Here is a 13,903-nt window from a genome sequence, read left to right as displayed (position 1 = left end):
TGAACTCCAAATAAAATCTCATAATAATTATATGGTTCAATAAATTCCCAAATCATAGCAAATGTTTCCAACTATATATGATTTGGTAAGTCACGTTATCCCATTCTCAACAATGGAATAAATGTTAGAATAACATTTGCACATGAGGATGTCACGTTATCCTCTTCTCGAATATTTGATAACTTCTTCTGGAAAACAAATTTAACATGTCAAAATAAAAATCGAGAAAACATAGGTGCATCATTAAATATGTGTCCAACCTTATAACTAGGAAAGTCATATTATTCCCTCTCTTTATCATTTAGATAAATGTTGGAAAACATTTCTAATCGATTTAAATATTCGAACGATGCTCTCAAATGGTCATGTCATCCAAATTGAAATCTTAGTGTGTTAGTAAATCCTTCAAAAAGAACATAGCATTTATTTAGACGCAAAGAATAATCCGGTGCAAATCATAAGATGCATATGGGTCCAAAATAGAATAACTTTGAACTTACATAAATGTCCCAACCATGTTGTATAATTTGGATAGTCATATTAATCCACTCTTTTGTTGAATATTCAAACATGGTGTGGAAAAATTTAAATAAGTCCTAAAAATTTCAAATCCTTCAGAAATTCACAACCAAAATATTTCCAAAACCAATATTTTATTTAAAATAATTATTTTATTTAACATTCCAAAATGGGAAAATTCTGGGATGTTACACCATTTGCTCTCATCGATATTTGGTGTTGCATTGATGGGTGATGAAAGTGTAGATTCATTCAAGTGGGTGTTCAGCACATTCTTGAAATGCATGCGAGGGAAGCAACCAATCTGCATGCTGACAGGTTAGACAGAAAACCCCCAAAAAACATGACTTCCCCGTTTTTTTGATCTACTTTTGAATAATGCAAATGGAAGTTTTGTTTTATGAGCCTGAAAGTTCAAATTTATCTACTTCTCTGTTCACTAGCTGTACGCTTCAAACAGCGGCGTAATAGCCTTGATAATTTAGTTTGACAAAAACTTCCTGCCCAAAAATATTGTTCCCCATATTTTCATGATTGACTGGAGTTCACATGCACTTTAATGGGAGTTCACATGTTCAATTTGGGGAGTTCACTGACTGATAGGCTGCAAAAAACATTGGTGCATTAGCCTTGTTAGTCGTTTTGGCTGCCAAAAAAAAGAGAAGTTCACCTGTCCTTTTATGAGAGTTCACATGGTCAAAATTGGGGAGTTCAGTAGCTAGCATTATGCAAAACAAAAAATGTGTAGAAGTTCACATGTTCGGGTGTGTGGGGGGGGGGGGGGGGTTCGCTAGCTGCTAGGCTGCAAAAAAAGGGTGTAGTATTTGGGAGTTCACTTGGTCCCAAAAACCCTGTTAGCAGAAGTTCACATGGTCAAAACCCTGTTAGCAGAAGTTCACATGCCCTTTGTGTGGGAGTTCACTTGTTCATTTTTTGGGAGTTCATTCGCTGGTAGGCTGCAAAAAAAGGGGTGTAGTGGTCTTGTTAATCTCGGTTGTAAAAACTTCCTGGCCAATATTCTTGCTTCCCATGTTTCGTGCTTGACAGGAGTTCACATGTCCTTTGTGTGGGAGTTCAATTATTCTCACGCGGTAGGAGTTTACCTATTCCCCTGTCTAGAAGTTCACATGTCCTTTTTAGGGGAGTTCACATGATCAAGGTTTGGGAGTTCACTAGCTGGTAGAATGCACAAAAAAGGGATGTACAATCTTGTTACTCTGCTGTATTGATTAAAAAAAAAACCAAGCCACTGCCTATGAGTCGCCGGCTCATTCTTCAACAGGCACGCGGTCAGAGATCACTTTCCCCTCCCACTGCTTGGGAGCTCAGCACGGTTTCACGTTCTATTTCACTACCCACTGGGGGTTCTTTTCACCTTTCCCTCACGGTACTACTTCGCTATCGGTCACCCAGGAGTATTTAGCCTTGCAAGGTGGTCCTTGCTGATTCACACGGGATTCCACGTGCCCCATGCTACTCGGGTCAGAGCGTAAGCTAGTGATGCTTTCGGCTACTGGACTTTAGCCATCTAGGGTGCGGCACTCAACCGCTTCGCCTAGCAGCACAACGCTTGTATTGCTCTCCCACAATCCCGTTTTCACGGTTTAGGCTGCTCCCATTTCGCTCGCCGATAGTATAATAATGTAAAAAAATACTTCTCTATTTGTGTGATCATGCTGAAGGGGCGCGTAGAGATAAACAAAAACTTTTCCTACGCGAACTCCCAAGATCTAGCCGAGGTAGAAGGCCACGAGGATTACCACTAGACGCGCAGTTGCGGATTATTGATGCGGCGCCTTGATGCAGTGCAGTCCCTCGATCCGATCCAGCCGATCCAATCCCGCGATCGTCGAAGTGCTGAACGTACAGCACCTCTGCCGGTATCCACACGTGCGAGGAGGAGCTCCGACGGCGGACTGCTAGATCCGGTGCGACGGTTGAACTGAATCGGGCTAGGGTTCTCAACGCATGAGAGTGGAAAAAACCGTGCCCTTTAGGCATCCCACGCCCCTGCTTATATATCGAGTGGAAGTGGGCTCCAAGCCTTGTGGCCCATCCACCCTGCGAGTCCAACTCGCATTGTCAGCCCAATTCCAGTTCGGGTCCAACCCGACCAAATACTTGCTCCCGCTTTTAAGTGTGTGACCCCACAGGCTCATGGCGACTTGGACACGATTGGAGTCCGACTCACAATCGATCAATCGGTAGCGGCTCCTAGCAGAACGTGCCGACTCCCAAGTACCATCGAGTCATGACGACGTACCTTCCAATGTGACATACGTCTTAGTCCCTTTTTGCCTCACGATATACCTTGTCGAACTATAGGCGATTAATCGTCATCCCTTTAATAGTTCAACTCTCTTCTCGATCTGTGATATACGATTCATCCGACTAACTCTTAGTCGATCAACCCGGTTAACAATTAACCAAGTCGCGCATGGCCATGCTTCCCGAATCATATCACTCGAGAGGGCCCAGAGAATATCTCTCCAGTCGGAGGGGCAAAATCCCATCTTGGTTATCCACATCACACAGCTTGATTCTCAGTCAACCCGAACTCTGCCTTTATAACTGCCCTGTTACGGAACAACGTTTGACAGAACCTAAGTTGGTGATCCACAACTCGGATTGTGCGATAACCTCAGGTCTAAGGATTACATTGATTGAGACATGCAAATGACGACCTACTCGTTGCATGTCAATATGGGTCAGTCCGACTCGCTAAACTCTTTAGCCGAGTCCGTGTAAGCTGGAATGACATCACCATGCCCATGACAAGTGGAACCGAGTCATCAGCCAACTTTCACATTAGTCTAGGTTATGTGTCCAGCACAACCTCAATGACTAAGGACAATTTAGTATGAACAACATGAATACATAGTTCCACAATCAAATCACATATTCAATGATACATATCAGATGTTCAAACAAGGACAACTCAATAATATTTATGAATACATTGGGAATTACATCATACATGATTGCCTCTAGGGCATATTCCCAACACATGCAGACCAGTGTCCGTCGATGGCGAAGGCTATACCGCAGATATTCCCGCGATCTCTTCATAAGCTATGCAGGTGGCACATTATGAGAAAACACAAGGATTCGCTGGGGAAGCTGTACAAGTTGTTCCCTAACCTGAAGGATCAACTGGCAGCGGTGCTGAATCATCCGCTTATGCCGACGGAGTTTGAGGCTGCATGGCATGAACTGGTCAAGAAGTACAATCTCCACGATGTCAACGTCATGGTTAACCTTTGGAATGAGAGGAAGACATTACTGGAAAGATGTTTTCTGTGCACGCATGACATCTACGCAGCGAAGCGAGAGCATGAACCACGTGCCGAAGAAGGGTTTCGTGAGAGAACAGCATGATCTCCACGTTTTTGCGCAGCAAGTTAACAACTGCATACAGACAAGGCATGAGTCGGAAGCAGCCGAGGCAACAGCTTCTATGGTATGCAAAAATAAAAAATCGAAGTTCATTTAGCCAAAGCCCCATAGTTGACATGCCTACCGTGTGAAAAACGTTAACTTCTGATCTTCTCATTTTTTTGTTAAACTAATTTGTAGGGAGTTATGAAGCCATTAACACGGTATGGCTTCGAGGCGCAAATTCTAGAGCATTACACTAGGGCCGTGTATGGTGTGTTCAGGGAACGGCAATTCCATAGCATCGGTTTCAGAATTAAAACATCTTCGCAGAACACAACTGAGTTCCTTGTGCACCACTACAACCAGAGCAGGGAATTTTCGTGGTCAAGGCACGAGTTTCGTGTGCTAGCGGACAAAGCTGAGGGCATATTTGGGTGCGAATGCAAGTTGTGGGAGCACACAGGTATTGTTTTTTTTTTTGCCTTTTTTTGCGTAAGATATGCAGAAAATATACAAAATGTCGTGTGTGCATTTAAAGTTTAACAGGAAAACTTGTCACAACAAACCAATAACTGTTGAATTTCAGGGTTGTTCTGCCTCCATGTGATAGCTGTGTTTGAACATCTGCGGCTAGACGAAATTCCACGGCGATACATACTGAAGAGGTACACAAAGAATGCAGTTGCCGACCCGGTGTTTAACCGCAGGGACTACAAAATGACGGCCAAGGACGGGACATCCCTAGAGTACAGGCGAACAATGCTGTTCAACGAGGCATGTCATCGGACCACATGTTCAACGCAGGCATGCGAGCTTTCAAGGAAGTGAATTCCCGAATGGATGAAGAAGGGATTGAGACAAATGCTGAGGCAGATCATCACACAGAAGACTACCATGAGGAAGGGCCGGCACTCTCTGGTGATATTCCAATGACAAATCCGACTGAGGACGATACGATGAAATAAGGAACAAAGACGTATGCTCATGCACAGCCGCCTAAAGTCGCGAAAACAAAAGGAAGTAGGAGCAAGAAGAAGGATGACCCGCCTGCACCTGCCCATGCCGTTGCCCGTCCAGAACCAGAGCTCGACACCCATGGAAATCCCAGAGGTCAAAGGTTGTGCAGCAACTGCAACAAAATAGCAGGGCACAATGCAAGAACATGCAAAAAGAGGCAGATGGCGGAAAAGCTCCTTGAGGCCCATCAAAAGGTGTACGGGGCTTCCCCCATGACGGATAATGTAAAGATATGCATCAGAAATGTGCTTGCAAAACAGGTTGTACGAATAGCAGATAACGAACAGCTTCTGGACATTGATGAGGATGAGGATTATGAAGACCAAACAGACGATGATGAGAATGAGGACGATGTAGAAGATTATGATGAAAATGAAGATGATCAAGGCGGAGAAGGCGAGGAGGAAGAACAATGCCAGACAAAAGTGACGAATGAGCAAACTCTAGAAGCTACTGAAAACAGCAAACCAACTCCCGCTGTTCCAGAAGGACAAAGAACATGCAGCATATGCAAAAAGAAGGCTTCGCACAACTCACGGACATGCCCTGACAAGGATGAGATCCTCAAAAAGCAGCTTGAAGAGCAACAAAACTCAGAGGATAAGGATATGGTGCCACAAGGGAAGAGAAGTTGTAGCAACTGTGGGAAAATTAGAGGGCACGATGCTAGAACTTGCAAGAAGTTGCAGCGGGAAGAACAACTCCGCGTGCAGATGGAGTTGGAATCACAGAAGATTGCTCAAGAGAGAAGCCCCGAAGAGCAGGTACAACCAATGCGTGCCACAAGACGTAGTGCAAGGCTGCAGTAGTCTGTGTTCCAAAAACATTCAGAACTATTAGGGGGTAGTCCGCTTAAAAAAAGATCGTTTGTGTTTACTTGTTACTGTGATTTATGTGTTGGCTTCGCTGTGTTAAATATGGGAGTTCCGTCATAAATTGTTAGGGAAGTTCACTCTTCACTGCTTCTGGAGTTCTGTCCTGTAATATACAAAAGTTTAACTTGTTACTGTGATTTATGTGTAGGCTTCGCTGTGTTAAATATGGGAGTTCACTCTTACTGCTCGTGAAGTTCACTCCTGTGATATACATCAGTTTAACTTGTTACCGTCATAAAGTGTGTTGGCTTGGCCATGGGAACTATGGGAGTTCAGTCATATTATGTTAGGGGAGTTCACTCTTTGCTGTTCAGGAAGTTCTATCCTACAATATACAGAAGTTTAGCTTGTTACTGTGATTAATGTGTTAGCTTCGTTATGGAAACTTTGGGAGTACAGTCATTAAATAATTTTATAGGGGAGTTCACTCTTTACGGCTTGGAAGTTCACTCTTTTGTATTGGGGGGGGGGGGGATGATCTGTTTCTTCTAACTCAGGAGTCCATCGAAAAACAAGAAAAAAGAGAAAGTTACATTGAATGAAGCGGGGGCTGGAAGTTCATATGTACATGCTCAAAGAAGGTTATGATACACGTAAAACACATAAAAAGTAAATAGTGATGCATATGGAAGTTCACTCTTTTTTACCGTGGAAGTTCTCTTTCATGAACAAAGAAGTCCAGATATGCATACAAAGGAAGTTCACCAGCATAGTTGCGATGATTCACTACATGAACACGATTGCACAGAAAACACAAAGTGTCACCTCAGGTTGCATGGTTCGCTACATTACATACACACAAGGCGCCGACAAAAGCCAATTTCCCTAGTTTTGAACACCACGTGCTTGAGAAGAATCTGAAGTGCCACCAGCAGTAGACTGCGACCCAATCCCTAATAGCAGCACAAGATCTGCGAGTGTGCTTGGCCAGTCAGCAGGAGAGAGTTCATTCTTCGGGTGGTACATTACCTGGTACATGTACTCTACCTTCCAGTCCTCTACACGTCGCTAACACATGCCAAAAAAGAAAAAGAAAAAGGAACAAAAAACCTCAGAGTAAAAACATCTTAGAATAATATCCTGGTGATAAGATAAAAAGGGTGAGAAAAATTACTAACATCTTTTGACTTTATCTTCTCAACAAACTTCTCTCCATCAAGTATGGTGGCCAGCTTCAAGACATAGAAAGCACACTCGTTAGCCCCCTGCTCGGGTGTCTGCACGTAGTTGCACTTCTCTGCGAGTGCCACCCAGTCGAAATGATTCTTCTTGTTGTACTCTTCTTCCCCGTACACCTCCTTCATCACAGCAACCAGTCTCCTCGCCTGTTTCATGAGATATGTATGAGTGAAAAATGGGAAGAAACAGAAACAATAAGGGTTGGAAAACAACAAAAACTTACAACTTCAACACGTTCTTCGTGGTGTTGTCCCCTGGTGATATGAAAACCTTTATATCTTCTTGTATCGAAAATGTCAAATGTACCGGTAATCCTGTTAAGCCCGTAAATCGTGTAGTGGGACGACTTGAAGTGAGGAATCAGGACTTGTGGAAAAAGAATAAAGAAAAGTTTCATTTAGTAGCGCGCATCATTTTGCTGGGTGTAATAGGGAAGTTTAGTACAGTGTGTATGAAAAGTTCACTGCTAGTTACCACATTTGCCATCAACAGGTTCTCGCATTCCCTCACATAATAACTGAACATTTTAGCCGCTTCCTTCACATCAAATGGAGACCTTTCAATCTTGTTGCCTTTGCTATCCACGGGCGGGAACGAGGAAACGTCAAGCATGTACTGTAAAAAACAACAGGAAGTTCAGATTACAGTACGCGTGAAGCTCACAGCTAACCATCGTGAAAGTTCACATGTCAGTCGCAGGAGGGTACTCAAGAAACACACAGCGGAAGTTCACATTACATGACCCCAAAAGTTCAGAGCTAACCCTTATGAAAGTTCACATGTAAATTTTGGGGTAAAAACTTTATAGCATGAAGCATGTGCTGCAGAAAAACACAACAGGAAGTTCACATTTACAGCAGCAGGAAGTTCAAAGCTAGCAACTAGTAAAGTTTCAGATAACAATACATGGTAAAATATAACAAGGGAGTTCACAATGAATAAACCGTGTAGTCCGGATGGCACAGAACCACAAATATGAATAACCGGTAGTAAAGATATAGTACTAAGCATACCGTGATGGCAAAAGGTCCAAGCAAAACATGGTCCCCGGAATCAAACAGATGTTTCATGTATGGGCTGCCCTTCCAATAGGAAATTATGAGATCAATGGTGTTAGCCTCCAGCATCTTGCAGTGCCCGAACAACCTGTACATGAATTTTCCATCGACGATCGAAGATTCACCAATGGGGGATGTGAACTTGCAGAAAGGGGCACTGGAGAAAAAAATAAAAGTGTGTTAGGGATAATATTACAAAAAACCACATCATAAAAAATGCAGAAAATAGAACAGTGGGACGGATCTAAGAACACTCACTCCCCGAATTCATCGAGATACTCCTTGCTCAGGACCAGACTTTTGATCTGGGACGCCTTGGGTAGCATCGGGAAAGGTTAGGGGACTAGCTTCGGCACAGGAACTCTCATCTTCTTGGGAACTTTTGTCGCCCTCTTATTAGACAAAACAGAGCCGCCGCTAGGTTGTCTCCTGGCTTGCTGAGTTACAAAGTCATCGCTGCTGGTCGTTGAGATTATTTCAACCTGCTTCTTGGCAGGCTTGCTCCTCGTCTTTGGTGGTACAGGTGACACGAAGTCATCCTCATCATTCGAAAGCAAAACCGCAACCTCCACATCAGATGCACGAGCTCCTTTCTTACCTGTTTTTTTTTCAGCGGGGAACAACCGAGAGAGGGCCTTCTTCGCCTTACTAGTCTGATTTAAATAATCTATTTCAGGTATCACATGAACCTCTGGTGTGCAGAACTGGGTCTCAAATAGAGTAAAATTATCCTCCTCTAACCCAAGAGGTGTGCCTGGTAAGGAAAAAAAAAGGGAAAAAGAAGTTCACTTCAGAACTGAGGAAGGGTTCGGTTGAGAACTAAAATGAAGTTCACTTCGGAACTAAAAAAATAAACAAGAGGGTTTGACAGATATACCTCCATCAACACCCAATACAGCCTGTAGGTCAATGTTAAAATCCCCCGTTGTCGTCGCACGGGGCTCCGACACCGGGGATGCGCGGGCACCCCCTTTTAGGTTCGGTAGTGGGCTACGGGGATCGTTCAGGCGATCGCCGGCGGGACCAATGCAAGGCGTGAGAATGCACCGAGAACGCTACCAGGGACACATGCACGCGCTTTTTACCCAGGTTCGGGCCACCTTGCGGTGTAAAACCCTACGTCCTGCTTGTCTGAGCTTGTATTACTATGGGATCAGCTGTTTACAAGTTGCCGGGGGAAGCCCCCGGGTGGTCTCTTTTTGGCTAAGTGTCCTTTGCTACTTCGGGCTACTACCAGTGTTGCACTATGAGTTGGCTCTGTAAACGAACCAACGAACGAACTGAACCCTAGTGAAAAAACCCAACCAAAGACTAAACTCTTTGACCGCTGGCGGGGGTCCTCCTTTTATAGCCAAGGGGATACCACAAGTGCCACAGTGCATGGTTTACAAGTGGCGAGCAAGGGGCTTGGGCAACTCCTCCTCGGTGCGCTGGCATGCATGCATGAGCGCCAACCCCGCTGCCAGGGGTCTAGGGCCTAACAAATAGGACTGGACAGCCACTGTTCGCCTGACTAGACGGGTAACGCCCCTCCTGTCGGCTCATTAAATGCACCGTGCGCCTCACTCTTTGCCTTGGCGAAACTGCACACTGGGCGCCTGGCACGCGCCCACGTAGCACCGTTGCTCTGCTCGCTCGGCCCCGCCCTCACGTCACGAACCTGCGCCCGGGAACACCTCCTCCCGGCAAGTGCCTTCCAAGGAGGTGCCCAGGCGGGATTATTCCCTAGGGGCGTCCGCCGGCACCTCGGCGGCGACCACACCCATGGCTGTCGCTGGAGCCACGGCGGTGACCACCCCGGCAGCGACCCAGCGGCGGCTACCCCCCAAGCGGCTGCCAGGACCGCAGCGGCAGCCACACCGGGGACGGTCCCCAACGTCGCAGCGGCCCCGTCGTCGGTTTCCGCGGTGCCCCGGGCCGCGGCACCCCCACGGGCACCCACGGCCCGCCCGCTCGAGGGGGTCTTCCGGGGCTTCGTGCTCCGGCACAACCCCCCGAAGGCCGATTCGTCAGCAAGCGCCGGCAAGAGGGGGAGGGACGACTCCCGGCCTGCCGTGCCGAGCAAGAAGGCGCGCGCGGGCGCCGGCGGCGCTGCCGACCCGATCGGCACAGGGGCCCGTGGCGCCGCCAATGCACCTGCCGGCGACCCAGCCCGAACGGAGGTGGTGTCGGCAACAGGTACGGCTCCTTCCTGCCTCCTTTGCTGCATTTTCAATTGTTGGTTAATCACGTAACCGTACCTTCCCTCCTTGTAGGCGACACCCCGCCCGCAGCAAGCCTCCTGGAGACCCCTGCCAGGACGGAGAAGGAGGTGGAGGCTCCCCCCGCAAGCCCATCGGCCCCGCAAGGTGACCATCTTGAGCCACCTTGTCCGCCTCCGGGCAACTTTTTAGCTTCCCACTTCTCACACTTCTCGCTGCTGCAGGCCCAAGCGCACCCGCACCGGGAGCGGGTGCTACTGTGGTTGACCTCGACTCGGCGGAGGAGCCGGAAGCGGCCCCCGAGCCAAGCCCTGCTGCGCCGGCCACGGCAGCCGTGGTGACCGCCGCCGCCACCGGGACGGCGCCCGGCGATGCGCCAGCGGCCGCGGACGCGGCTGGCGCGGATTCTTCTGCCGCCCAGCAAGGGGCGGTCCCTGCCGGGGCCGCGGCAGCCTCACCAACCCCTCAGTCCCCGGGCGCGGATGAGGGGGAGGTTGCCGGGGAGGAGCGACAGGACGCTCCGGCACAAGCGGACGACCCCCCGCCCAGCTCTACGGTGGCGGCAGGGGCTTCGTCGTTGTCGGCCGCCTCCTTCAACACCGACCTCGGCACCCTTGCCGGGGTGGCTCGGAATCCCATCACCTGGGATCCGAGCGTCTTCGTCTGAGGGCACCGGTTCCTTGACGCCGTCAAGGACCAGCAACTGGCCTTCTTCTCCTCCTTCAACGAGGTGAGGGAGCATCATGCGATCGCCAAGAGCCAGCTTGGCGAGCTACGGCAAGCTGTGGAGAAGGAGCGGCAGGAGCTCTCCTGACTGCGTGAGGAGACGCGCCTCGCCAAGGAGGGGGCGCGCCTTGCCCGGGAAGCCTTGGAGGACGCCAACACACCGGTCGTCTCGGAAGCGGAGCTCTACCGGCGACTGGAGGCTCAGCGCGCCGAACTCCAGGGAGCTCTGGACTCGCTGGTGGCGGCTCAAGCAGCAACCAAGAAGGAGCATGCCGAGGTGATCGCTGCCTCCTAAGCCCGGATCAACAAGAAGAGCGATCTGATCACCAACTACCTCGAGGAGATCCAGGGCCTGCGCGTCAAGCTGGAGGTGCAGGTCAAGGCCACCGGAAGCGCGGGAGGCGCGGCGACCCGGCACGAGATTCAGCTCGGCGCCGTCAAGGACAAAGCGGCCCGGCTCGAGACCGAGCTGGCCACTGTCCGGGAGAAGCTCGCCAAGGCCGGCAAGGACAACGCGGCCAAGGCCGTGGAGCTCACGACGTTGGAGGGTCACCTCCGCAAGGCCAAGAAGGCTGCGCACGACGCCCGGCTCCACCACGGCACACTGATCGGGCAGCGACAGCTGGAGACCGAGAAGCTGCTCAAGATCGCCCAGGCGCTGCGCGACGTGCTGCCCAGGTTCGAGCTGCAGGCCGTGGCGGTGGACGGCACGGACGTCTCAACGCTGATCCCATTCTTCTCCGACCTGGTGGGGAAGCTCGGGGCGCTTGACGTCTGGATCGCCCAGTTTGGCACTAACGAGGTTGCCAACTGCGCCCGGGAGGTTCCCAGGATGATCCTTCCGAGGATACACCTCCGGGACCCGGAGTTTCCCTTCGAGACGCTGTGGGACGCCTAGTCGGACAGCGAGGACGAGCCCACCCACACTCAAGCAGTGCGTGGGTTCGTCGACGAGGTGATCGAGCGGATGCAGCGGAAGCCGGACCCCGAGCCGTCCCCGGAGCCCCCGGCGGAAGACGCCGACAACTAGTTGCCGCGGCCTCCTGCCGGCCCTCGTTGCTTTCTTGTTTATCTTCTTTTGTTTTCATTCTGCAAGTGTGGCGCTTTGCGCCGTTTGAACAATTACATTTCCATTAGTCCATGTAATCATTCGCTACTTAGTTAATCAAGCTCTTTAATTCTGCTTAATCTTTGCTCTTTGTTCCCGGGGCTGCCTCGTGGCGCAGTTCCTTTTGCCCTTGCGTGTTGTGCTTTGTGTTGCCGGGGACTTGCGCGCCTCACTCTTGACCAGACCAGGGACTCGGGACGGACCCGCAGTGCCGACCTGGGGTCAAGCAGTAGCGGCGAGCCACTCCACTTGCGGGGTAACTAATCCATGCCATGCCCTCCTGGGACGGACCCGGAAGCCACACGGGGAGCACACTCCCCCCGCAAACGTCCTTCTAACACCTCGGCGACAAGCAGGTTCCGGGGCCACCCTTAGCGAGGCAGCATTCGGTTATGTTTTGTTCTTAAACAGTTCATCGTTCAGGTTCAAGCACTTAGCTTTCCGTTCGGTCTCGTGTTCAGAACACTTGCCGAAGGTGCACTCTTGGTTCGTTGCCCTTGAGGACGGCGGTTAGAGGGAAGCGGCAGGAACACCGCGGCAGGATCGCCGCCGGTGTCAAGCGCCGACGACGATGCTCCCACCGTGTCTCTGCAGCAACCCTCGCCTTTGGAGGAGCTTCTGTTTTCGGAAGAGCCTATTCCGAGGGATGCAGTAGGGACATCGTGGCTTCATCGCCACCACCGACAAACGCGAGCGGCGAGGACGCCACGGCGTCCCCACAGCAGCCCTCGCTGCTTGGGGAAAATCTGCCTGAGGGACGCAGCCGGGACGCTGTGGTGGGCCGGAGCGAATGGCGAACGCCGGCACTGGCACCATCACAGCGTCCTCGCGACGCCCCTCGCCTCTGGAGGCGCCCTCTGGAGGGGTGCGGCAGGGACACTACGGCAGTGCACTTGTCGGCGCTGAGCGCGGATGGCATGCACTACCATAGTGTCTCCGCGGCAGCCCTCGCTCATTGCGGAGATACCCTTTAGAGGGGTGCGACGGGAGCACTATGGCAGTGCACCCTTCAGCGCCGAGCGCTGATGGAATGCACCGCCACAGTGTTTCCGTGGCAGCCCTCGCCCCGGAGCCACTCGCTAGAGGAGGCGTGGCAAGGACACGGCGGCACTGCACCCGTCAGCGCTGAGCGCTGATGGCATGCACTACCACCGTGTCTCTGCGATGCCCCTCGGGGTGGGCTCGGTGGGGTGATGCGGCAAGGGCGTGATGGCCGTGCACTCGTCGCCACTGGGCGCTGATGGCATGCACTCCCATCGCGCCTCTGCGGCACCGCCCGCCTTCACAGCCTCTCTCTTGGCTTCGCTCTGAGCCGTTCCAAGGCCGGGGCGCCCCTTTTATAGGCGCGGGGGCAGGGTTTGCCACCGCGCGCGATGGATCAGCGCAGCACCCGTGGCACCCCACCCCTTAGAGTGCGGTACGGTCTTCGCCACCCTCGCATGCCAAGTTGCTGTGGCACCCGTGGTGGCTTCTTCCTGAGTCAAGGGCCTCGGAGTGCGGCGAGTCTCTCGTGGTGCGGTCGCTCGACACCACAAGGCACCGCTACGCGCCACGGCCCGTGGACGGTCCACGAGTGTTGCACCAGTGGCACCCGGGGTACCACCGCTGCGCGACGCGTGGGCCCCGTTCTTGAGTCCCCGGGAAGGTCCCATCCCGGGGAGCGTCTATGAGCAGCCCGGCAAGCTACCTGCCCGGAAGGGGCTTGCGGGGCTTCTGGGGAAAATCCCGCCCGGGCCCCCGCCCCCGCCCCAAGCGTGGGGCCCAGAGGACAGGACAGCAGCGTGGGGTGCGTGGCCCCACCGGGGAAAGGAATAAGGCGCGCGGCTCAGTAAATGAGCTGAC

At 51.2% G+C, this 13,903-nt stretch overlaps 2 protein-coding genes across 2 annotated transcripts; one reads left to right on the top strand and one right to left on the bottom strand.

The window, feature by feature from the left end:
• Positions 1-3,546: 3,546 nt before the first annotated feature.
• On the top strand, positions 3,547-5,723 carry LOC104582295 (protein FAR1-RELATED SEQUENCE 5-like). Its single transcript, XM_010231748.1, has 5 exons — positions 3,547-3,771; positions 3,842-3,979; positions 4,096-4,360; positions 4,484-4,671; positions 5,175-5,723. Exons 1-5 carry the CDS (start codon positions 3,547-3,549, stop codon positions 5,721-5,723), a joined length of 1,365 nt encoding a protein of 454 aa, XP_010230050.1.
• A 989-nt stretch (positions 5,724-6,712) lies between these two features.
• LOC112270113 lies at positions 6,713-8,415 on the bottom strand. The gene is made up of 5 exons (XM_024457823.1): positions 8,285-8,415; positions 7,982-8,183; positions 7,443-7,583; positions 7,192-7,334; positions 6,713-7,114 (listed from the first exon to the last, which is right to left on the bottom strand). Exons 1-4 carry the CDS (start codon positions 8,350-8,352, stop codon positions 7,329-7,331), a joined length of 417 nt encoding a protein of 138 aa, XP_024313591.1. The 5' UTR covers positions 8,353-8,415; the 3' UTR covers positions 6,713-7,114; positions 7,192-7,328.
• Positions 8,416-13,903: the final 5,488 nt, after the last annotated feature.

This window comes from Brachypodium distachyon, chromosome 1, assembly GCF_000005505.3.
Source record: "Brachypodium distachyon strain Bd21 chromosome 1, Brachypodium_distachyon_v3.0, whole genome shotgun sequence".
Classification (NCBI taxonomy): Eukaryota; Viridiplantae; Streptophyta; class Magnoliopsida; order Poales; family Poaceae; genus Brachypodium; species Brachypodium distachyon.
The sequence above is the reverse complement of the archived record's forward strand: the minus strand, read 5'-3'. Positions and strand labels throughout refer to the sequence as shown.

Excerpts from the sequence above, each read along its gene's own strand:
- LOC104582295 (XM_010231748.1), top strand. The coding sequence starts at position 3,547 with ATGGCGAAGGCTATACCGCAGATATTCCCGCGATCTCTTCATAAGCTA. Across the intron at positions 3,772-3,841 it reads TCCACGATGTCAACGTCATG|CGAAGCGAGAGCATGAACCA; the intron begins GTTAACCTTTGG and ends ACATCTACGCAG. Across the intron at positions 3,980-4,095 it reads CCGAGGCAACAGCTTCTATG|GGAGTTATGAAGCCATTAAC; the intron begins GTATGCAAAAAT and ends ACTAATTTGTAG.
- LOC112270113 (XM_024457823.1), bottom strand. The coding sequence starts at position 8,352 with ATGCTACCCAAGGCGTCCCAGATCAAAAGTCTGGTCCTGAGCAAGGAG. Across the intron at positions 8,184-8,284 it reads TATCTCGATGAATTCGGGGA|TGCCCCTTTCTGCAAGTTCA; the intron begins GTGAGTGTTCTT and ends TTTTTTCTCCAG. Across the intron at positions 7,584-7,981 it reads TTGGACCTTTTGCCATCACG|TACATGCTTGACGTTTCCTC; the intron begins GTATGCTTAGTA and ends TGTTTTTTACAG.